The sequence below is a fragment of the Phyllobates terribilis genome, unplaced genomic scaffold (assembly GCF_046119375.1).
Source record: "Phyllobates terribilis strain yellow unplaced genomic scaffold, ASM4611937v1 Scaffold_2__4_contigs__length_985480577, whole genome shotgun sequence".
In the NCBI taxonomy this organism is placed as follows: domain Eukaryota; kingdom Metazoa; phylum Chordata; class Amphibia; order Anura; family Dendrobatidae; genus Phyllobates; species Phyllobates terribilis.
This window is the reverse complement of record NW_027362762.1, coordinates 944003992-944026265: the sequence shown is the minus strand read 5'-3', so window position 1 is coordinate 944026265 and position 22274 is coordinate 944003992. Positions and strand designations below refer to the sequence as shown.

General features: G+C 43.1%; 2 protein-coding genes across 10 annotated transcripts in view; both read left to right on the top strand.

Moving 5' to 3' along the window:
* C2CD2 (C2 calcium dependent domain containing 2) overlaps nt 1-7251 on the top strand; it is a 65748-nt gene extending 58497 nt beyond the window's left edge. For both annotated transcript variants that reach the window (XM_073668486.1, XM_073668485.1), the window contains one exon: nt 2770-7251. In XM_073668486.1, the coding sequence (XP_073524587.1) occupies nt 2770-2984 (215 nt within the window). In that variant the 3' untranslated portion in view covers nt 2985-7251. The remainder of the gene's footprint in view (nt 1-2769) is intronic.
* Nucleotides 7252-14012: 6761 nt separating this feature from the next.
* Nucleotides 14013-22274, top strand: part of PRDM15 (PR/SET domain 15) — a 44214-nt gene continuing 35952 nt past the window's right edge. For 2 of the 8 annotated variants that reach the window (XM_073668484.1, XM_073668476.1), the window contains exons 1-5: nt 15394-15622; nt 16522-16568; nt 16949-17042; nt 17434-17587; nt 17782-18034. In XM_073668484.1, coding sequence (XP_073524585.1) covers nt 15567-15622; nt 16522-16568; nt 16949-17042; nt 17434-17587; nt 17782-18034 — 604 coding nt within the window. In that variant the 5' untranslated portion in view covers nt 15394-15566. Of the gene's footprint in view, nt 14124-15393; nt 15623-16521; nt 16569-16948; nt 17043-17433; nt 17588-17781; nt 18035-22274 lie in introns of those variants that run through there. The other 6 variants (XM_073668477.1, XM_073668478.1, XM_073668483.1 and 3 more) reach the window with 4 other exon arrangements.

The following is a 22274-nucleotide window of genomic DNA, read 5'->3' as shown; positions in this document are numbered from 1 at the left end:
AATATAGGCTGGATGTAACGTCTATGTTTCTCTCCCAGTAATATAGGCTGGATGTGATGACTGTGTGTCTCTCCCAGTAATATAGGCTGGATGTAATGTCCATGTGTCTCCCCCAGTAATATAGGCTGGATGTGAGGTCTGTGTGTCTCTCCCAGTAATATAGGTTGGATGTAATGTCCATGTGTCTCTCCCAGTAATATAGGCTGGTTGTAATGTCTATATGTCGCTCCTAGTAATTTAGGCTGGATGTAACGTCTATGTTTCTCTCCCAGTAATGTAGGCTGGATGTGAAGTATGTTTGTCTCTCCCAGTAATATAGGCTTGTTGTAAAGTCTGTATGTCTAGCTCTTATTTATCAGTCCAGCTTTATTCCTGAAGTAATTTCATCTTCTATAGCTTCTAGGATCATGTGCTTTCTTCCCTATCTACTATATCTAAAAGCTAGATGCTTTACCCCCTCTCCACTCTTTGATCTGCCATGTACAACCTCCTCTCCCTCCATGCTGCTATCTCTAACACTGAGAAAAGGTAAGGAAAGAGCCGAGAGAGTTGTCAGAGCCTGGAGCAGAGCTCAGATTTTGCAGACCAGCTAGTTGGGTGAAGGCGTTACACACACGCTGCTGCAGCAGAAAACCGTAGAACATTTCTAAATTTTATAAACTATTTAGAAAGTTGCTTCATTTTTCATATAAGAAACAAATAAACATAGGAAAAAAATAGTGCAAATTTGGTCATAGCCTCATAGGAGTAACGCCCCCATCTGGCGGAGGGAGTATTTCTTTACACAGCTGTCTGTATCTGGAGGAAGCGAGTCAGGAGCTCTTGAATATTTGTGCGTATGAGCCTGGGGATAGGGGTGTCAAAAAGTCTGCACCGAGGGGCGAAAACTAAAATTGGAGTCTTCTTTGAGGTGTATTATATTGGCTATTCTCTTTTTTTTTTCTTTCTCAATTGCAGGCTGCTGTGGAAAGTGTTGGGGCAAAAAATGAGAAACTGCATGCAATTTTTGTTTTTTAGAATTTTTTATTTTTTTAAATCTGGGACAAATTTTGATACGTAAAAAAATTAGCAAAAAAAAAAAAAAACAACAAGACCCCAAAAACAAATCCTCCCCTATGGCGCTAGGATTTATGGGAGACGGCGTGAATGAAAGCTCCATATTGTCTGTCCGATCATCTTTCATTCGTCATTTTCCTGTTTGTCTCTTTCTCATCGTCTTTCTTTCCGTCTCTTCTGTCACCTTAAGAGGATCTTTTCACCAACTTCAGTTAATTGCTCACACAGTAAGTCCGCACCTTTCCATTCCTTTTTGTGTGTCTCATTTTTGTTCCTTTCTTCACCCCTGGGCCTCCAGGGCCGTCATTAGTGGGGTCCGACGTGGCCGTGTATTTGATCACTATAAATGGGCTTTCAATTTTACAGGAGCTCTGTTTTTCGGATACAGGGTCCCAAATCCTCAGCTTTTTAAGTTATGATAACATTTCTGGAGCTCATTCCATAGCGATTCATGCAGCTCCTAGATCCAATTTAAAGGCATAGGATATGCAATAAATGTCCGACATGGAAGGGTCCCGGAACCCAGCTCATAAATTGAGGTCCAGACTCCTCTCCTGCCAGCTTATCTCTTTGAGAACCAAGGATCAGCCATATTAACACCTTCCGACATCCGCTGCGCACGTACGGCGCGCGTCGGGTGTCGGTGTATGGATCAAGATCGTGATCATGATCTTTTACAGCCGGCACCTGCCTCCCTTTGCCTAGATTTTAGCTATCCCCTATCCATAAGAAAGGGCATAACTTACCGATCGCTGGGGGTCTGACTGCTGAGACCCCCACCAATCACAAAGAATGATGCTCCATTCATTCTCAATGGGACCGCCAAAGATAAGCGGGCGCCACGCTCGCTGGTTTTCAGCTTCCCCCCCAAAGAATCAATAAAGCTGATGTGCGCATGATTGACCTCTGCTCAATCCCCAGTTCTAGGGATCTGTAAGGGGTCCCAGCGATCGGACCCCCAGCAATCGGGAAATCATCCTCTACCCCATGGATAGGATATAACTTCCAAACTTGAGAATATCCCTTTAAGTGGAACTATCTACATGGAGCACCAATTTTGGGAGCTCATCGTGCACCTTTTCCCCGTATAGTTGTGATTCACTGGAGATTGTTAAAATAACTATAAAAAGCTATACTATAGTTTAAAACAAAGTAAATATGTAGTAGGTGTAATAATAATATTAGAAAATACCTCCAATTAGAAATGTAGTATAGTTCTTCTGATTCGCTAGGTCACTTACCCCATGTGCAGGGCATTGCAGTAGCTTAGATATCCATGGTTACGACCACTCATATAGTGACAGTTAGGTATCCATGGTTACAACCACTAACAACTAACTAACTGTCACTATATGAGTGGTTGTAACCATGGATATCGAAGCTACTGCAATGCTCTGCACATGGGGTAAGTGACCTAGTAAATCAGAAGAACTATACTACTTTTCTGATTGGCGGTATTTGGTAATATTATTATTATTATTACACCTACTTCATATTGGGATAGGATCTTGGAGATGGGAATACCCCTTTAAGTATATTGTCGGAATCAAACATTGCTGATCTAGTTTCCCCCTTAGTGGGGCCTTGTGTGTTCTCATTTAGGATATGGCGGTCAATGCTTTCCTGTCCTTAGTTATGTACGGACCCTCAATAGTTATGTTTCTTTGCCGTTGCCGTGTAACCCCTCGATAACTGACCTCCATTTTCCCGCAGGTGGACTTTTACACAAAGGAGCAAAGCTATTTTTCCGTCGGAGGCACCAGCAGAAAGACCCTAGCATGAGTCAGTCCCACAATGACCTGGTCTACCTAGAAGGGCAGGGGACATCGGAGCATCGCAAGAAGGGCGCCACCTTGTCCCGATTCCTCAACAAGAAGCTTCTCCCTAGAAATAAACATAAAACTAAGCCAGAAGCGGAAAATCAATAACTCGGGCCAAGTCAAGATGGCCGACAAAGATGCCCCGGCAAATAAGGCATGAGGCCAACTTTAAAGTCAAGAAGGACCCTCATGAACCAAGCAAAACTTATAAAATATCTGCTTTATTTTTTTTTTTTTTTTGTCTTTTAGCTCAACACTGTGAGATTTTAGGAGCCCTTTTAGGTCGCTCGTCTCCAATGCACAATGGAGGCAGCCATTTTATGAGCTAAAGCAATACTCGTGATAATATAGCCTTAGGCATCCATTTTGTGAACTACACCGATATCAGTGCAAATGTTCTCAACTGAGGCGGTCATTGATTGCGGCGTACCTCATCCCTTCAGGGGATATTACTGGTTAATATGGGGCGTGTGGGTTACTAGGGGTATTTAGCTACAAAATGGCGTCCGGATTCAGAATGTCATGGAGTCGCATGTTGTATTTATGAGCCAATGATTTCCTCCATTATACCTCTAGATGGGGGGGCAGGAGATACCTGCGATATTCGATAGTGCCACGTATACCTATATCCTCAAGCGACGGACCACCCCGAACACTAATAATGTAAATAGTAGACATATTGGGAGGTTTTTATATGATTATTACATCATCTTTATGCCAGATCTCCCGCTTTTTGCAGTCACCTCATGACAAGGCGCCACATAGGAAAACAGGGGTAGATATATATATATATATATATATAGTTTGGGGGACACTACTCTAAGGGGTGCAACGATAGTAGTGGTACCACCAAAGAAGCCCTTGCTCGTGAAAAAACGCAGAAGTCTTCCTGCCACGTAAGACGAGACTAGTATTATAAATGGCACTTGGTGGGGGCCCCGGCTCCAGATTCTTCATTGGAGCCCAGGTTGTTTGTCCCTCATCTTTATTTACAGTTACACTGCTGCTTTCAAATCCTACTGGTTGCCATTGGTAACAGACTACAGTCTAGTTCCATTCCGCTGTCAGACATGTGATCTAACGGCTGTGGCGCTAAATATGTCACTATTTCCCGCAGGAAAACTGCGAATGCAGCTTTGGATGTGAACAGAGAAGAAAAATGCTCTTAGAAAAGGGAAGCAAAGCTGCATCCGCTGTTTAGTAAATGCAGGAAAAATCCCTTTAATTCCACATTAGTGGGAATTTGATAGATGGCAGACTTTCACATGTCCTGGATAATGTAGTGTATATATATAAATATATATATGACTCCAGCTATCCAGAACATCTAAAAATCCATCATCTATCCATTCCCGGTAATGTGGAATTAAAGGGATTTTTCCAGGATTTAGTACATGATATATGACATGTAAACCATCATTTTATGACTCCGGTCGAGAACCCCTGATAATCCAAGATCTCTTAAATCATGGAAATATATATAAAATATCGAAGAGAAAGCGTTGCCTGTAGTAACCACACAGCGTGTTGCTTTTTGGTTGGTTGCTATGGGAAAACTATATTTTTTTATGCATAGCAACCAAATAGTGACTTTCTTCTAATTATTATAAACAGGGCCAATCAGATTACGGCTTTTGTTTGACCCCTTTTGGGTGACTACTATCTATGCGGCCGCCATTGTAGCCTCCACATGTGTCTCAGGGGGGTCACCGGGCCTATGTGTGACCGTAACCTCTGTATGCCCCCTCGAAGTTTGTACATTGAAGGGGCGGGACTTATGCAAATGTGCCAACAATCGGGCACTTCTGTGTTATTTTTTTGGGGTGCTATAACAAATCTACCCACCTCTCCCCCCAAGCCGCGTACCAAAGCACTGCCTATAGCCCTTTAGCGATTCTGCCTGCACTTTAAAATGGCGGCTGCATGACGACCTGCCCACCCTGTCGCCTTCCTTCCCTTACACTCCATAGGGACGTTTATCCTGCCTCCTTGAACGGACATCACTGATGCCTACAGCGCTTTTTTTTCCAAACAAAATGGCCACCTCCACGGCCATACTGCAATGTTGCATCCGCTCGCTGGATGGTCTGAAGAGAAGCCGATATTGGCCTACAAAGTCTGTAAATGTAAAATCTGGACACTTTGCAATGTATTTTAATTACTTTCTTTTTTTTTTTTTTACTTTTTGTCACCTTGCTGACAGTTTCCAGGTAGCAACAGGAGGGTTTTTTTCCATTTATTTCTACTTTAATTTTTTTTTTTTTGCAACCTACCATGACGTGAAATCGTCAGCCAGTTGTTTCTATGCCGGCATGGACTTTCTGCCAGTTTCTAGGTAAAAAAAAAAAAACGTAAATCCTATTTTGCTTAAAAAAAAAATATTCCAGTTAAAATAACCATAAATATAAATAAATAATGCAAAAAAAAAAAAGAATAAAAAAAAATAAAAAGCCAAATTCAGACATCAATGAAAGACGAGTCCGATTACGGATTGCGATTTCTGAATTCGTCCAAACTGTCCATCTTGGAAGTGGCCATGCTGATGGTTTCCATATAGATGTTTTCAGACAGTTAAGTGTAGAAAATACATTAAACATTAAACCGATGCTAGATTTTACATTCGGAGCCAATGTTGGTCAAAGGAAAAGCTTTGAGGATTCACACTTGGGGCAAGAAACTGCATCACTACTATATATTTTCTTAAAGGAGCAGTTCCAGGAGCTTTTCTTTGGGGGGGGGGGGTGAGGGTGATCAATCTGTGAAAACAAGTGTGTGATTGTACCCTCGATCTGTAGGAATTTGGCATCTATGCAGCAAGTGCGCTTACACATTGTCAGTGCAAATGAAGGATTTCTGTCACTTTAAGAGGGCTACTAAAAATAAATAAATATTAAAATAGTTTTAAAAAAAATGTAAAAATTAAAAAAAAAAATTTTAACCCACCTCCTCTTCCCCATCCAGAAAAAAATAATTTGCCGCGTTTGCAAAAGTCCAGTTTATCAAAAAATAAAATTAATAATGCCAGAATTGCGGAATTTTTTTATCTCCACACTTAAAAAAATGCAATAAAAAGCGATCAAAACTTTCTATGTAGCACAAAAAGATACCAATGAAAACTATGAATCAGTGTGCAAAAAACAACTCGTCCACGGAAAAAATAAGAGTTACGGGTGGCGACACGAAGAAAATTTTTTTTTGCTGAAAATAATTTAAATAATTAAAAAAAAAAAAAATTACACAAGTTCGATATCGAACCTGGTGAATCGTGGCGCTAGATAATTTTTGACGTGCAATCAACGCCGTAATAACTAAATCTAAAACATAATGCTGGAGTTGTATTTATTTATTTTTTGTACCACACTTGAATTTTTTTTTTCAGTGCATTATATGATACAATTAATGATACCGTTCAAAACTACTCCGCGTCCTGCAAAAAAATAAAAAAATAAAAACAAGCTGAAAAGATGGCGAAAGAAAAATAAAACAAGAACGAAAGCGCAAAAATTTAAAAGAAGGGGTTAAGTGATCCACTCTCACAATGTGGAGACCATCATGGATCTAGAAATAAGCGTTTATTGACAACACCCATTGATATCACTGTGTAATACTTCATTTCTCCTGTGGGGGAGCTGCAGGAAAAAGTGAATACTTTTTGCCAAGTTGACCACAGATTACAGCTGATCATTAGAGATTTTTTTTTTGCGATCAGGGACTGTCTAAAAGCAGAGAACCCCTTTATCTACATCTCTAGATTTTACATATCTGGGAATTTCTTAATCATCAGATGAAATTAAAAAAAAAAGATTTTTTTTTTGCAATTTTTTTTTTTTTTTTTTTTAAAGTGACAGGAACTCAGAATTTTGCCCGCCATGTGGAAACGAACTAAATGTGTACCTGCGACAGCATTAACGCGCCGGTCAGTCTGCCGATTCTGTAGTGATTGACGAGTGAGTGAATGAGGAGTGATGTGTATTCATACGAAAAAAATAAATAAAAAAAAAAAGCGGGTATCGACTTCTGGTAACAGAAAGAAGAGAAAAATATATAAAACACTGATTAACCCCTCAGCTGCTGGCGCTCTACGGACTTCTCAGGCGGACAATGAAGGGGTTAACTGTCCTGCTGTGTAAACTCTCTTGCCGCGGTTGCGCTAATAGCCATATGAAACGATTATGCAAAAATTCTAATGTACATGATGTAATATTTAATGCCGTATTACTATAGGAATGATCTATTTTTTGTTTTGTTTTGTTTCCCCTCGAGTTTACATTTGAAGTCTGCAGAGGATTTTTATTTTATTCTATATCCGTTTATTATCTCTCATTATTAAGATTATAAATTGTATATGTTCTGTATTAAAAGGAGAAAAAACAAATCTTCACTGTTCAGCGTGTTCTCATGAATTAGAAAAAGAAACGTTTTTCCGCTCTGTATCTCATGTTTTTATATATATTTTTTTACTTATTTTTTTTATTATTTTATTTATAACAGTTTTTTTCTTTTCCTTTTTTATTATTCTTTTTGCTACTTTTTAATTGGTATTATATTGATAGTTATTTTTTTATTTCTATTTTTTTTTTACTATTTAATTCTGTATTGTTTTTATCTTTTATTTACTATTTATTTTACTTTCTGCTTACTTTTTCATTTATTGGTTTAGTTATTTTTTTATTTCTATTTTTTTTACTATTTAATTCTGTATTGTTTTTATCTTTTATTAACTATTTATTTTTTTGCTTTTTCATTTATTGGTTTAGTATATTTTTTACTATCACATTTATATTTTTACTATTTTTGTTTTATAGATTTTTTTTTACTTATTCTGTTTATTGTATTGTTAACATTTTCTTTACTGTATATATTTTTAACTATTTTTTAACAATTTTTATTAGTTCAGTTTCATTAATTAGCTTTTTCATTTATTAGTTTATTTATATTTGACTTTTTTTCCTTACTATTTTTTTTACTATTTATTATCTTCCTTTACTTTTTCATTTATTACTTTATTATATTTTTTAACTATTTTTTTCTTTTCCATTTTTTTTCTACATATTTGTACCATTTTTATTAGTAATAATTTTTATTTTCATATTGCCAACATATTCCCCAGCACTTTACATTTTACAGGGGTCTTGTATAGACAATAAAGACATTACAGAATAACAATAATCACATAACTCAGATACCAGGAGGAGAGAGGGTTCTGGTTCTCGCAAGCTACAATCTATGAAGAAATAGGGGAGACACGAAAGATAAATGGTAGAATGCGCTTATATTGTACAATACGGCCATAATATAATAAATAGGGTCTGCACATAACTCTGCATGAACCGGTCACCAGCCAGTATGTGTACAGTACAGACACAGAGGGCTATTAAGTGCATGGAGGGTGTGAGCAGATGCTACGAGGGTCCTAATTTTGAAGAAAGTTTTGTATGGGCCAAACGGGGATAGTTAGATAAGTGAGGTGAGGCAATAAACCAGTCTAAAGAAATGCGTTTTTAGGCTATGCTTAAAACTGTGGATATTGGGAATTAATCAAATTGTCCGGGGTAGTTCCAAAAAATTGGAGCAGCACGTGAGAAGTCTTGGAGACGGGAATGGAAGGCTCGGATTATAGAGGATGTTAGTCTTAGGTCATTAGCAGAACGGAGAGCACGGGTAGGTGGTAGACTGAGATGAGGGAGGAGATTAGGGCGGTGCTGAAGCATGCAGAGCTTTGTGGGTGAGAGTAATAAGTTTATATTGAACTCTAGCGGATGGGTAACCAGTGCAAGGACTGGCACAGTATAGAGGCATCGGTGTAGCGGCTGGTTAGGAATATGATCTTGGCTGCTGCATTCAGGACGGATTGGAGAGAGGAGAGTTTAGTAAGAGGGAGACCAATTAGTAGAGAGTTGCAATAATCCAGACGAGATTAAATAAAAGCTACAGTAAGAGTATTTGCCGAATCTAATGTAAGAAAAGATCGAATTCTAGGGATGTTTTTGAGGTGCAGATGACAATAGCAGATAAGTGATCAGATGTACAGTTGAAACCAGAAGTTTCCATCCACTATATAAAAAGACACATCTGCATGTTTTTCTCAATATCTGACATGAAATCAGAATAGACCTTTTCCGTTTTAGGTCAATGAGGATTACCATCATTCTTAATATTTGCCAAATGCAGAATAATGAGAGAGAGAGAATTTTTTAAGGCATTTTTATTACTGCAAAGTCAAAAGTTTACATACATTAAGATTACTATGCCTTTAAACAATTCTGGACTGCCCATATAATGTCATGTGTTTGGAAGCTTCTGATAGGTTTTTTTTTTTGGCAACATCTGAGTTAATTAGAGGCACACCTGTGGATGTATTTTAATTCACACCTGATACACACTGCTTCTTTGTGTAGCATCATGGGAAAGTCTAAATAAGTCAGCCAAGATATCAGGAAGAGCATTGTGGATTTGCACAAGTCTGGCTCATCCTTGGGTACAATTTCAAGATACCTGAAGGTGCCTCGTTCATCTGTACAAAGAATTATACACAAGTACAAACACGATGGGAATGTCCAGCCATCATACCGCTCAGGAAGGAGACGGGTTCTGTGTCCCAGAGATGAACGTGCTTTGGTCCGACATGTGCATATCAACCCAAAGAGAAAAGCAAAAGACCTTGTGAAGATGATGGCGGAAGCTGGTAAGATTGTGTCAATAACCACAGTGAAACAAGTACTGTATCAACATGGGCTGAAAGCCCACTCTGCCAGGAAGAAGCCATTACTCCAAAAGAAACATAAAAAAGACAGATTAATGTTTGCAAATGCACACAGGAACAAATACCTTAATTTTTGGAGACATGTCCTGTGGTCTGATGAAACTAAAATTTAACTTTGGGCATAATGACCATTGTTACATTTGGAGGAAAAAGTGAGAATCTTGGAAGCCTAAGAACACCATCCCAACTGTGAAACACGAGGGTGGCAGCATCATGTTGTGGGGTTATTTTGCTGCAGGAGGGACTGGTGCACTTCACAAAATAGATGGTATCATGAGAAAAGAAGATTATGTGGCAATACTGAAGCAACATCTCAAGACATCAGCTAGGAAGTTAAAGCTGGGGCGGAAATGGGTCTTCCAAATGGACAATGACCGGAAGCATACTGCCAAAATGGTAACAAAGTGGCTTAAGGATAACAAAGTCAATGTTTTGGAGTGGCCATCACAAAGCCCTGATCTCAATCCTATTGAACATTTATGGGCAAAGCTGAAAAGGCTGCGAGCAAGGCGACCTACAAACCTGGTTCAGTTACACCAGTTTTGCCAGGAGGAATCGGCCCAAATTCCAACCAACTATTGTGAGAAGCTTGTGGAAGGATATCCCAAACGTTTCACCAAAAGTCATTCAGTCTAAGGGCAATGGCACCAAATACTAATGAAATGGATGGAAACTTTTGACTTTGCAGTAAGTAATAAAAATGCCTTAAAACATTCTCTCATTATTCTGGCGTTTGGCAAATATTAAAAATTATGGTAATCCTAATTGACCTAAAACGGGAAAGGTTTATTCTGATTTCATGTCAGATATTGAGAAAAACATGCAGATGTGTCTTTTTATATAGTGTATGGAAACTTCTGGTTTCAACTTTAGGTGGTGAATGAAAAATCTGAATCAAGAATGACCCCAAGACAGCGGACATGTTGCTGGGGAGTAATGGTAGAACCACACACGTAAATGCAATATCGGGCATAGGCAGGTTAGTGGAGAGAGGAAACACAAGGAGGTCTATTTTTGACAGGTTCAGTTTCAGATAGAGGGAGGACATGATGTTAGAGACATTGGACAGACAATCACTGGTATTTTGTAATAATGCAGGGGTGAGGTCAGGAGATGATGGCACTGAAAACCGAATCCACTGTTTGTCCATTAGGAGCAGTGTATAGGGAGAAGAGGAGGGGGCCTAGGACTGAGCCCTGAGGAACCCGGACTGTAAGGGGAGAGGAAGAGGAGCCGGCAAAAGACACCATGAAGGAGCGGTTAGAGAGGTAGGAGGAGAACCAGGAGAGAACAATGTCCTCGAGGCCAATAGTGCGGAGCATAGTGAGGAGGAGCTGGTGATCCACAGTGTCGAATGCTGCAGAGAGATCCAGGAGAATCAGCAGGGAGTAGTGACCATTAGATTTAGCTGTTAGTAGATCATTAGAGATTTAGTGAGGGCAGTTTCAGTGGAGTGTAAAGAGCGGAAACCAGATTGTAAAGGGTCAAGAAGAGAGTTGTCTGAGAGATAGCGGATGAGACGGGAGTGGACCAAGAGTTCCAGGAGTTTAGAGATGAAGGGAAGATTAGAGACCGGTCTGTAGTTAGCAGCGCAGTTCTGGTCGAGGGATGTTTTTTTAAAATAATGGAATATATGCTGGAGTGTTTGAAGGAGGACAGAAAGATACCGGAGGAAAGAGAGAGATTAAATATTTTAGTTAGTTGAGTGATGACAGCTGGGGAGAGGGACTGAAGGAGAGGTGAGGGAATAGGGTCACTGGTGCAGGTTGTAGGGTGAGAAGATGCAAGGAGCCTGATCACTTCTTCTTCTGTGATCGGTTCAAAGACAGGAAGTGAGCTAGATGCAGAGTAGGAGGGAGGACAGTGTATGATATTAGGGGATTGGGAGAAAATTTTCTGTTGGATTTGGGTGATTTTTTCTTTGAAATAATTAGCCAGATTGTCAGCGCTGAGGTTGGTAATCGGGGCTTTCACTCTTGGACTGAGGAGGGAATGAAAAGTGTCAAAGAGTCTTTTAGGATTGTTGGATAGTGGGGTGAAGAGGGCGGTGAAGCAGGTTTGTTTGGAGATGTGAAGGGCGGAGTTGTAAGTTTTAAACATAAATTTATAATGGATGAAATCTTCGGCCAGATTGGATTTTCTCTACAGCCGTTCGGCACCTGGAGCACCGCTGGAGAAGACGTGTTTGCAGCGTGTGCCAGGGTCGTCGCCGTCTGTGCCGAGTTGTTCTCTGTGTAGGAGGAGCTGCTTCATCCAGTGCGCTCTGCAACGTATCATAATAATGCTTCAGTGCAGAGTCAGGACATGAGAGGAGATGATGACTGCAACTTCTTCAGAAGTTTTCTACTAGTTTTTAGTTTTGTTTTACTTTTTTTTTCTTTTGTCGTGAGTTGTTTTTTTACTTTTATTTTTTCTGTACTTTTTATTACTTTATTACTTTTATTTTTATTACTTTTTCTCTGCACTTTTGAAAATAATTTTAAGCTATATTTTTACAATTTAGTTTGTTTTACTTTTTAATTTATCATCCTTTGTTTTTTTTACTATTCCATAAACCGTTACTGCAAGTAGTATACCTTTTATACATTTTAATCATGTGTCCATGATATCGACCACACACTGTTTTATTCAACACTGGGACTTCCTCCCTTCTTTTAGGGGTCATGTTCACGGTCCGATGGTGTTTAAAGGGGTCCTCCAATTACTTCCATCACGCACCTTATTTAATCTACTATCTGTGGAGAACCCCCTTAAAAATAACTGCTAGAAATGTCTCTGTCCCTAGCGCCTGCCATGGAAACCATCAGCAAGGAGACCATGGGAAGTAATAATATTTAGCTATTTTAATACGCAATTAACATCACCCAACTCCATTAAGGAAGCCATGTAAATTCAATAACAAAAATCCTTTAAAGGGGAGGTCTACTATTGGTTTTCCAGGTAACGATGAGATCAGTGGGTGCCCATGAGTTTGGGGGATTTGAGCTCTGATCCATGGGGGTCGGCACTACCATTAATCAGCTGATCGATGGGGTCTGAGTGCATCAAAAGCAGCACAGTGCCGAAGGTGGTGTAGTGGCCAGAAATGGTATTACAAGCTCTCTACCATTACATAGGAGAGTGACTGTTGTACCAGTCACAATATATGGAGTGGTGACACTTTAATCTCCAGGAGTCGGACCCTCGTCTATCCTAAGGATTGGTTATGAATATTAAAATCCTGGAAAACCGATTTAAAGTTCCTGAAAGAGTTAAACACTTGGGCTGGTGGCAGCACCTGGCGAACCCGGGAAGGGGCCGGGGCCCACGTGGCGCTGTGCTTTTTGAATGTACGGAGAGGTTTTCTGAGCTGAGCCTGCGTAGGTGCCAGCTGTGTTATACAGCCTAGCTGCTGAGATCCGAGCTAGCTCCAATCGCAGCAGTTTAACCCCTTAGATGCTACGGTCAACTGGGAGGGAGGCATTCAAAGGGGTTTTCTGGTCTCAGAAACCCCCTGTCCCACGGCTGCAGTTTTTTTTTTTACTCACTGAGCCTCCGCCAGCCATGGACTACTGACCTGACCACTAGACCAAGGTCCTGCAACCATCGTCTCATCTCTAATCCCAGGTTCAAGTTTCCTAGAGAAAGAAGATTTTAAAAAATCTAAAAAAAAAAAAATGAAAGTCCAATCAAAATCTAAAGTTATTTAACCCATAATAACAAAAAAAACTGAAAAATCAGAATTGTCATTATTCCTTCCCAAAATAAAAAAATATATATATATTTTTTTCCATATTAAAAATTAAAAAAAAAAATAATACACATATGAAGCATCTCCATGTTTGTAAAAGTCAGATCTATCAAAATATACAATTAATTAACCTGATTGGGGAACGGCGTTAATGAGAAAAAAAAAACAGAATTGCGGGATTTGTGTCGGATGTAAGAACGCAAAAAAAAAAAAAGTGATCAATAAAAACGTCAGCTCTGGGCGCAAATAACGACCCCTCATACAGCCCCATAGACAGAAAAATACATAAAAAAAACTTACAGGTGTCTCAAAAAAACTTAATTTTTTTTAAAAAAATTCAGATTTAAAAAAAAAAAAAAAAGCGACAATTTTTTTTTTATTTCAAACTTTTTTTTAGTCACTGAAATAAAATAATAAATCTTTATAAGGGGAAGAGAGAACAAAAGTGCAAACAGGATAATTGTGTAATTAGTAATAGTTGTGATAGGCAGAGCTGCACTATTGGTCCCACTGGGTGTATTCACAGCCGATCCCAGGTTCAGGCCTCCAGTAAGTTTTATCACGTGACCCAAAGGCGCAGATTCAGCGCACAAGGCGCCAGGTGCGCGCAGGCTATAAAAAAAAACTACACATCCCAGCAGGCTTTGCGCGCTTACAAGCGCCGCTTCCGGTCCTGCGCGATTTCCGGAACGGATCGGAACCCGGAGTCCGGATTCGGTTCCTACCCGTCCCCCGGAGCAGGTACCGGGATCAGGTGGGTGGCTGATTGGACGGAGGGGAAAGCTGCGAGTGTGGCCGGGGAGTGCGGGGGCGGCCGGCGGGGTGGAGGCCGCGGTGTGCGCTCCTCCCGCTCCAGCTGCCAGGCCGCCTGGTCTTTGTTGCAGCAGCCGGAGGGGGCGGCTTCTTCCCCGCAGCTCCGGGATCACAGGCAAAACCCGGCTGCACGGCCGATCCCGGAACCTGCGTGCACCCCCCTACACCGGGCACAGCCCCTCCATGTGCAGGGGGCATGTCAGATGTGTGTGCGGGGCGCGACATGGCGCGATGATCCCACCCTATGTCACGATATGGATTTTTTTTTTTTTGGGGGGGGGGGTCAAATTATTATGCAAATTAATGTACGGGGGGTAATTAAATTTTTGCAATTTTTTTTTCTTTTCTTTTTTACACTTTTTTGTGACTTGTTAGGGCACATTCTGCTGAAATACTTCACATTTTTTCCCAAAATTTTGCAATATTTGGGCTTGTGTAAAATGAATCCTGCAAGAACAACTTGTGCAAAAGTTGCAAAAAAGAAATAAAACAGGCACAAAGAAAATATTGTTTAAAAATGGAAAACACCAAAGCACAAAGTGCGAATGCAGAAAGGGCTTGGGGCCGATTCATCAGCAGAATAAATTACATTATTATTTTTTTTTTTTTTTGCATGTTCTGGTAATTTTCCATGTGGAGATAAACACCCGGCCTGGATTTTTAACCCACAACCTGTCTATTATATATATGTATGTGTGTGTGGATTTTGTTGCGGCTGCACATGTTACAATGCAAATCTGCATCAAATCCACAGCAAAAATCATAAGGCCACATTCACACCATCAGTATTTTTCATCAGTATTTGTAAGCTTAAACCAGGAGTGGGTGATAAATGTAGAAGCGGTGAAGTGTTTCTCATACTTCTCCTCTGATTGTTCCACTCCTGATGTAAAATACTGAACGTGTGAACGTGGCCTAACATTTTCAGATTGTTAAGGCGGCGACAGAGCATACCCACCTGAAAGAGAAACCCTGTGCACATACCCTAAAAAATAACAAAAAAAAACAAAATAAAAAAACCCATGATGTTTAGCTTTTTATGTGGATTTTAAAAGCGGATCCACTTAAAAAAAAAAAAAAAAAAAAAAAAGAGAACTCCATCCCCCCCCCCCCCCCCCCCCCAAAAAAAAAGGCTCATAAAATGAGTTATTCCCCTCCCTCCAGCCTCTCAGGTATTAGTTACTTAGTTTCTTATTTTTTTTTTTATATTTTTAATATACTGAAGGAAGCAGATTGTGTGACGTTTTTCTTTTTATCCGTTGACTCCTGGCGACGTATCATTTAAACGGATGGAATTCTGGAGGACAAAGTCTGTGTTCCGTGTTCCAACCATTTTACTGGGATCCCCATAGACTTTAATGGCCGAGTCTCATTCGCAAAACTGATGAGAACAGGACCTGCTGCAAGTCTCGGAGACACGGACCTGATTTTAAAACTGATGTGTGTATGGATCCATGAAATGATGGTTAAGTGTGCTGTCCAAGTTAATAAAAAAAACAAAGCATGAAGATCTTTTAAAGCTCTTTTCCTTCCTTCCTCCCCACATGGTGCTTTGCTGCCTTTTGACTTAATGTATCAAATTTGTAGCAGATTCCATGAGGAATTCGCTACAAAGAAATGTCATATTTATTTTTTCCATCAGATATTTTTCAAAAAAGTATTAACATTTAAGTAGGAAGAGTCTTTTCAGCACTTTTTTTTTATTTTTTAGTGACTTTTCAGACTGTATACAGAGTCTTTCAAGGAGTTTAAGAGGAAACTCTTCAAATCCTTCTTCTAAAAAGACTCCGCAAAAAGACTCCATAAGGGAAACCTCTCTACACATTGGAAAAAGCTCTTCAAACCTCTACAAGTAAAAACCCCTTCAAAAACCACCCAAAAGCTATATACACACATCTATTAAACTCTGGCAAAAGCCAACAAGTTTTCCAAGCAGAATATGCGTCAGGAAATTAGATGTGTGTTTTTTTTGTTTTTTTTATTTCCTGAAGCGTCTTGTGCTCTTATGGTTGTTTCCTGGCCTTTTTTTTTTTTGACATTTTTGGCCACTGAATTTTTTTTGTGTGGGGGTGGGGGGATTTCCCATAGTTTCTATTTATTTTTTATATAAAAAATAGCTGGTATATCCTTGCCCTTAGGGACGCCTCTCAGCGTTCCCACAGAGTACGATTCACTTTTCATGCCCCCCCCCTCCTTATTGTCTGATGGCTCCCCAATCAGTAAGACCCCCCCCCCCCCTCCATCGTACACATAAGAGCTAAGATGGCCGACAGTTCCCATCACGCGGTTACGTCTTATCTCTGACATTTAATAAATGTGCCGTTATGTCTTCTCTCTAGGTTGCGCACAATGGCACAAGACGGGATGGAGGAGTCGGTGTTTATATGTAAGTGTCGTCATCTGCAGTTTTGCTGAGACCACCCCAGCCCTCCACTCAGGGGCGCTACTGAGCTTTATACGTTTGAAATTTGCAGGTTAATTTCTGTGCAGATTCTTTACATTATTAGTCTCATCCACTTTTTTTCCTGGAACTGTAAAATGCTACAAAAATTTCGGGAGCGAGTATGCCCCCACATTGCGGATTGACACGTGGAAAAAATAAAAAATTCCATTTGCAAAAATTTTGGAAAACAGCTCTACTCCTATACACAGCTTGTGTCTGGTATTGCAACTGAGTTACAATATCTGTTTTCTGGAGGAAGGCAGCCATGTTTTTCTGATCCTGGACAACTCTCCTTTCTAAAGCTTCGTGTTCCTTGTTTGCAGGGTGCGAGGACTGTGCACAGTACCATGACTCCGAGTGTCCGGAGCTCGGCGCACTGGTGACGGTCCAAGACTCCTTTGTGTTGAGCAGGGCGAGGTGAGTACGACAGGGGGAATATACTGTGGCCCCCTACAACCTACACCAAAGGGGCCGCACCACCCCTGTACTCCTGCCGGCACCTCTACTCTCCACGTCTTCTTGGGGAAACCATTTAAAGGGATATTTCCAACTATCAGTCATTTATGGTGTAGGATAGACTGATGGATGCGGACGAGCCCCAATGGGGTGAATTGGGGTCCCCCGCCTGTCTGATTGGTAGGGGGCCCAATGTGAGGAGGGGTGCCTGCTTGCGTGGGCTTAGGGGGTGCCTGCTTGCGTATGTGAACTATCACTCCATTCATTGCTTGTGTCCCCCGTTCTGGCGATCAGTGCCATTCCCTCGCTGATCTAACAGTTATGAGTCCTCTATTGCCTCCTCTATGTTCAGGTCATCACTTCCCACTAATCTGGAGATCAATTACATCCGCGATGGCACGGAGGGGGTGTTCGCGGTCACCCCACTTGTCAAGCGCACTCAGTTCGGTCCATTTGAATGCAAAAGAGCCGACAAGCTAGACAAAGATCCAGTCTTTCCACTCAAGGTAAAACGTCTCCTTCTCCCCTCTCGCAGCATGCTGTAACAATCTGCACCTGCATCTCCCTCCTCCTCTGCCTCCCTGTGTCCTATATCCTGTTTTACTGCAGATTAATTTAGTGGGGACTGAGGGGGTTTATGAATATTTACAAGAGGTAACTTGGGGCTTCGGGGTGCTGGAATAGTCTGTTTTTATCTCAGGTGTTCCAGAAGGACGGGTTGGTCGTGTTGTTCGATACCTCCAGCGAGGATGAATGTAACTGGATGATGCTGGTCCGACCGGCCTCAGATTTCACCCATCAGAACCTGACGGCGTTCCAGCACGGTAACGACATCTACTTCACTACCTCTTGTGATATCGCAGCTGGTACGGAGCTTCGGGTGTGGTACGCGGCTTTCTATGGAAGGAAGATGGAGAAGCCTTTGTTGAAGCCTCCTTTGCCGTCTCACAATGGTAAAGTATTACCGGGCGAGATGCATGCCAACGTTCTTGTAGTTACATTACCTGCTGCTACATCTGGGATACATATGACGCATATGTATGGATTGGGCTCAGGAGCTACGCCCGTTCCATATACCATGGGTGCCAGATGTACATGGATTTGGCTCAGGAGCTACGCCCATTCTATATACTGCGGGTGCCAGCTGTACATGGATCGGGCTCAGGAGCTGCACCAGTTCTATATACTGCGTGTGCCAGCTGTACATGGATCGGGCTCAGGAGCTGCGCCAGTTCTATACACTGCGCGTGCCAGCTGTACATGGATCGGGCTCAGGAGCTGCGCCAGTTCTATATACTGCGCGTGCCAGCTGTACATGGATCGGGCTCAGGAGCTGCGCCAGTTCTATATACTGCGCGTGCCAGCTGTACATGGATCGGGCTCAGGAGCTGCGCCAGTTCTATATACTGCGGGTGCCAGCTGTACATGGATTGGGCTCAGGAGCTGCGCCAGTTCTATATACTGCGGGTGCCAGATGTACATGGATCGGGCTCAGGAGCTGCGCCAGTTCTATATACTGCGGGTGCCAGCTGTACATGGATCGGGCTCAGGAGCTGCGCCAGTTCTATATACTGCGGGTGCCAGCTGTACATGGATCGGGCTCAGGAGCTGCGCCAGTTCTATATACTGCGGGTGCCAGCTGTACATGGATCGGGCTCAGGAGCTGCGCCAGTTCTATATACTGCGGGTGCCAGCTGTACATGGATCGGGCTCAGGAGCTGCGCCAGTTCTATATACTGCGGGTGCCAGCTGTACATGGATCGGGCTCAGGAGCTGCGCCAGTTCTATATACTGCGGGTGCCAGCTGTACATGGATCGGGCTCAGGAGCTGCGCCAGTTCTATATACTGCGGGTGCCAGCTGTACATGGATCGGGCTCAGGAGCTGCGCCAGTTCTATATACTGCGGGTGCCAGCTGTACATGGATCGGGCTCAGGAGCTGCGCCAGTTCTATATACTGCGGGTGCCAGCTGTACATGGATCGGGCTCAGGAGCTGCGCCAGTTCTATATACTGCGCGTGCCAGCTGTACATGGATTGGGCTCAGGAGCTGCGCCAGTTCTATATACTGCGGGTGCCAGATGTACATGGATCGGGCTCAGGAGCTGCGCCAGTTCTATATACTGCGGGTGCCAGCTGTACATGGATCGGGCTCAGGAGCTGCGCCAGTTCTATATACTGCGGGTGCCAGCTGTACATGGATCGGGCTCAGGAGCTGCGCCAGTTCTATATACTGCGCGTGCCAGCTGTACATGGATCGGGCTCAGGAGCTGCGCCAGTTCTATATACTGCGCGTGCCAGCTGTACATGGATCGGGCTCAGGAGCTGCGCCAGTTCTATATACTGCGGGTGCCAGCTGTACATGGATCGGGCTCAGGAGCTGCGCCAGTTCTATATACTGCGGGTGCCAGCTGTACATAGAATCATAGAATGGTAGAGTTGGAAGGGACCTCCTGGGTCATCTGGTCCAACCCCCTGCTCAAAGCAGGATTCACTAGATCATCTCAGACAGATGTCTGTCCAGCCTCTGTTTGAAGACGTCCATTGAAGGGGAACTCACCACCTCTCGTGGCAGCCTGTTCCACTCATTAATCACCCTAACTGTCAAAAAGTTTTTTCTAATATCTAATCTGTGTCTCCTCCCATTTAGTTTCATCCCATTGCTTCTAGTCTTTCCCTGTGCAAATGAGAATAAAGATGATCCTTCTACAATGTGACAGCCCTTGACATATTTGTAGACAGCTATTAAGTCTCCTCTCAGTCTTCTTTTTTGCAAGCTAAACATTCCCAAATCCTGCAACCGTTCCTCATAGGACATGGTTTGCAGACCAGTCACCATTCTGGTCGCTCTTCTCTGAACTTGCTCCAGTTTGTCTATGTCTTTTTTAAAATGTGGTGCCCAAAACTGTACACAGTATTCCAGATGAGGTCTGACCAAAGAGGAGTAAAGTCCGATAATGACTTCACGTGATCTAGACTGTATGCTTCTGTTAATACATCCCAGAATTGTATTTGCCTTTTTTGCTGCTGCATCACACTGTTGACTCATGTTCAGTCTATGATCTATTAGTATACCTAAATCTTTTTCACATGTACTGTTGCTTAGCTCTATTCCTCCCATTCTGTATATGCTTTTTTCATTTTTATTGCCCAGATGTAGTACTTTGCATTTTTCCCTGATAAAAACCATTCTGTTGGTTGCTGCCCACTGCTCCAGTTTATTTAGGTCTTTTTGAATCCTCTCTCTCTCTTCTCTAGTATTAGCTATCCCTCCTAGCTTTGTGTCATCAGCAAATTTAATCAGTTTACCCTCAATTCCTTCATCTAAATCATTGATAAAGATGTTGAACAATACAGGTCCCAGGACGGAGCCCTGTGGTACCCCACTTGAGACATTCATCCAGCTGGATGTGAAGCCATTTACAACCACCCTTTGAGTCCGATCACTAAGCCAGTTATGAATCCACCTAACAGTTGCCTGGTCCATTGCATACTTGGTCATTTTTTCAATAAGGATCGGGCTCAGGAGCTGCGCCAGTTCTATATACTGCGTATGCCAGCTGTACATGGATCGGGCTCAGGAGCTGCGCCAGTTCTATATACTGCGTATGCCAGCTGTACATGGATCGGGCTCAGGAGCTGCGCCAGTTCTATATACCGCGGGTGCCAGCTGTACGTAGATCAGGCTCGGCGCTGAGCCTGTTACATATACCGCGGGTGCCAGCTGTACATGGATCGGGCTCAGGAGCTGCGCCAGTTCTATATACTGCGGGTGCCAGCTGTACATGGATCGGGCTCAGGAGCTGCGCCAGTTCTATATACCGCGGGTGCCAGCTGTACATGGATCGGGCTCAGGAGCTGCGCCAGTTCTATATACTGCGGGTGCCAGCTGTACATGGATCGGGCTCAGGAGCTGCGCCAGTTCTATACACTGCGCGTGCCAGCTGTATATGGATCGGGCTCAGGAGCTGCGCCAGTTCTATATACTGCGGGTGCCAGCTGTACATGGATCGGGCTCAGGAGCTGCGCCAGTTCTATATACTGCGGGTGCCAGCTGTACATGGATCGGGCTCAGGAGCTGCGCCAGTTCTATACACTGCGCGTGCCAGCTGTATATGGATCGGGCTCAGGAGCTGCGCCAGTTCTATATACTGCGGGTGCCAGCTGTACATGGATCGGGCTCAGGAGCTGCGCCAGTTCTATATACTGCGGGTGCCAGCTGTACATGGATCGGGCTCAGGAGCTGCGCCAGTTCTATACACTGCGCGTGCCAGCTGTATATGGATCGGGCTCAGGAGCTGCGCCAGTTCTATATACTGCGCGTGCCAGCTGTACATGGATCGGGCTCAGGAGCTGCGCCAGTTCTATATACTGCGGGTGCCAGCTGTACATGGATCGGGCTCAGGAGCTGCGCCAGTTCTATATACTGCGGGTGCCAGCTGTACATGGATCGGGCTCAGGAGCTGCGCCAGTTCTATACACTGCGCGTGCCAGCTGTATATGGATCGGGCTCAGGAGCTGCGCCAGTTCTATATACTGCGGGTGCCAGCTGTACATGGATCGGGCTCAGGAGCTGCGCCAGTTCTATATACTGCGGGTGCCAGCTGTACATGGATCGGGCTCAGGAGCTGCGCCAGCTGTACATGGATCGGGCTCAGGAGCTGCGCCTGTTCCATATACCATGGGTGCCAGATGTACATGGATTTGGCTCAGGAGCTGCGCCCGTTCCATATACCGCGGGTGCCAGCTGTACGTAGATCAGGCTCGGCGCTGAGCCTGTTACATATACCGCGGGTGCCAGCTGTACATGGATCGGGCTCAGGAGCTGCGCCAGTTCTATATACCGCGGGTGCCAGCTGTACGTAGATCAGGCTCGGCGCTGAGCCTGTTACATATACCGCGGGTGCCAGCTGTACATGGATCGGGCTCAGGAGCTGCGCCAGTTCTATATACCGCGGGTGCCAGCTGTACATGGATCGGGCTCAGGAGCTGCGCCAGTTCTATATACTGCGGGTGCCAGCTGTACATGGATCGGGCTCAGGAGCTGCGCCAGTTCTATACACTGCGCGTGCCAGCTGTATATGGATCGGGCTCAGGAGCTGCGCCAGTTCTATATACTGCGGGTGCCAGCTGTACATGGATCGGGCTCAGGAGCTGCGCCAGTTCTATATACTGCGGGTGCCAGCTGTACATGG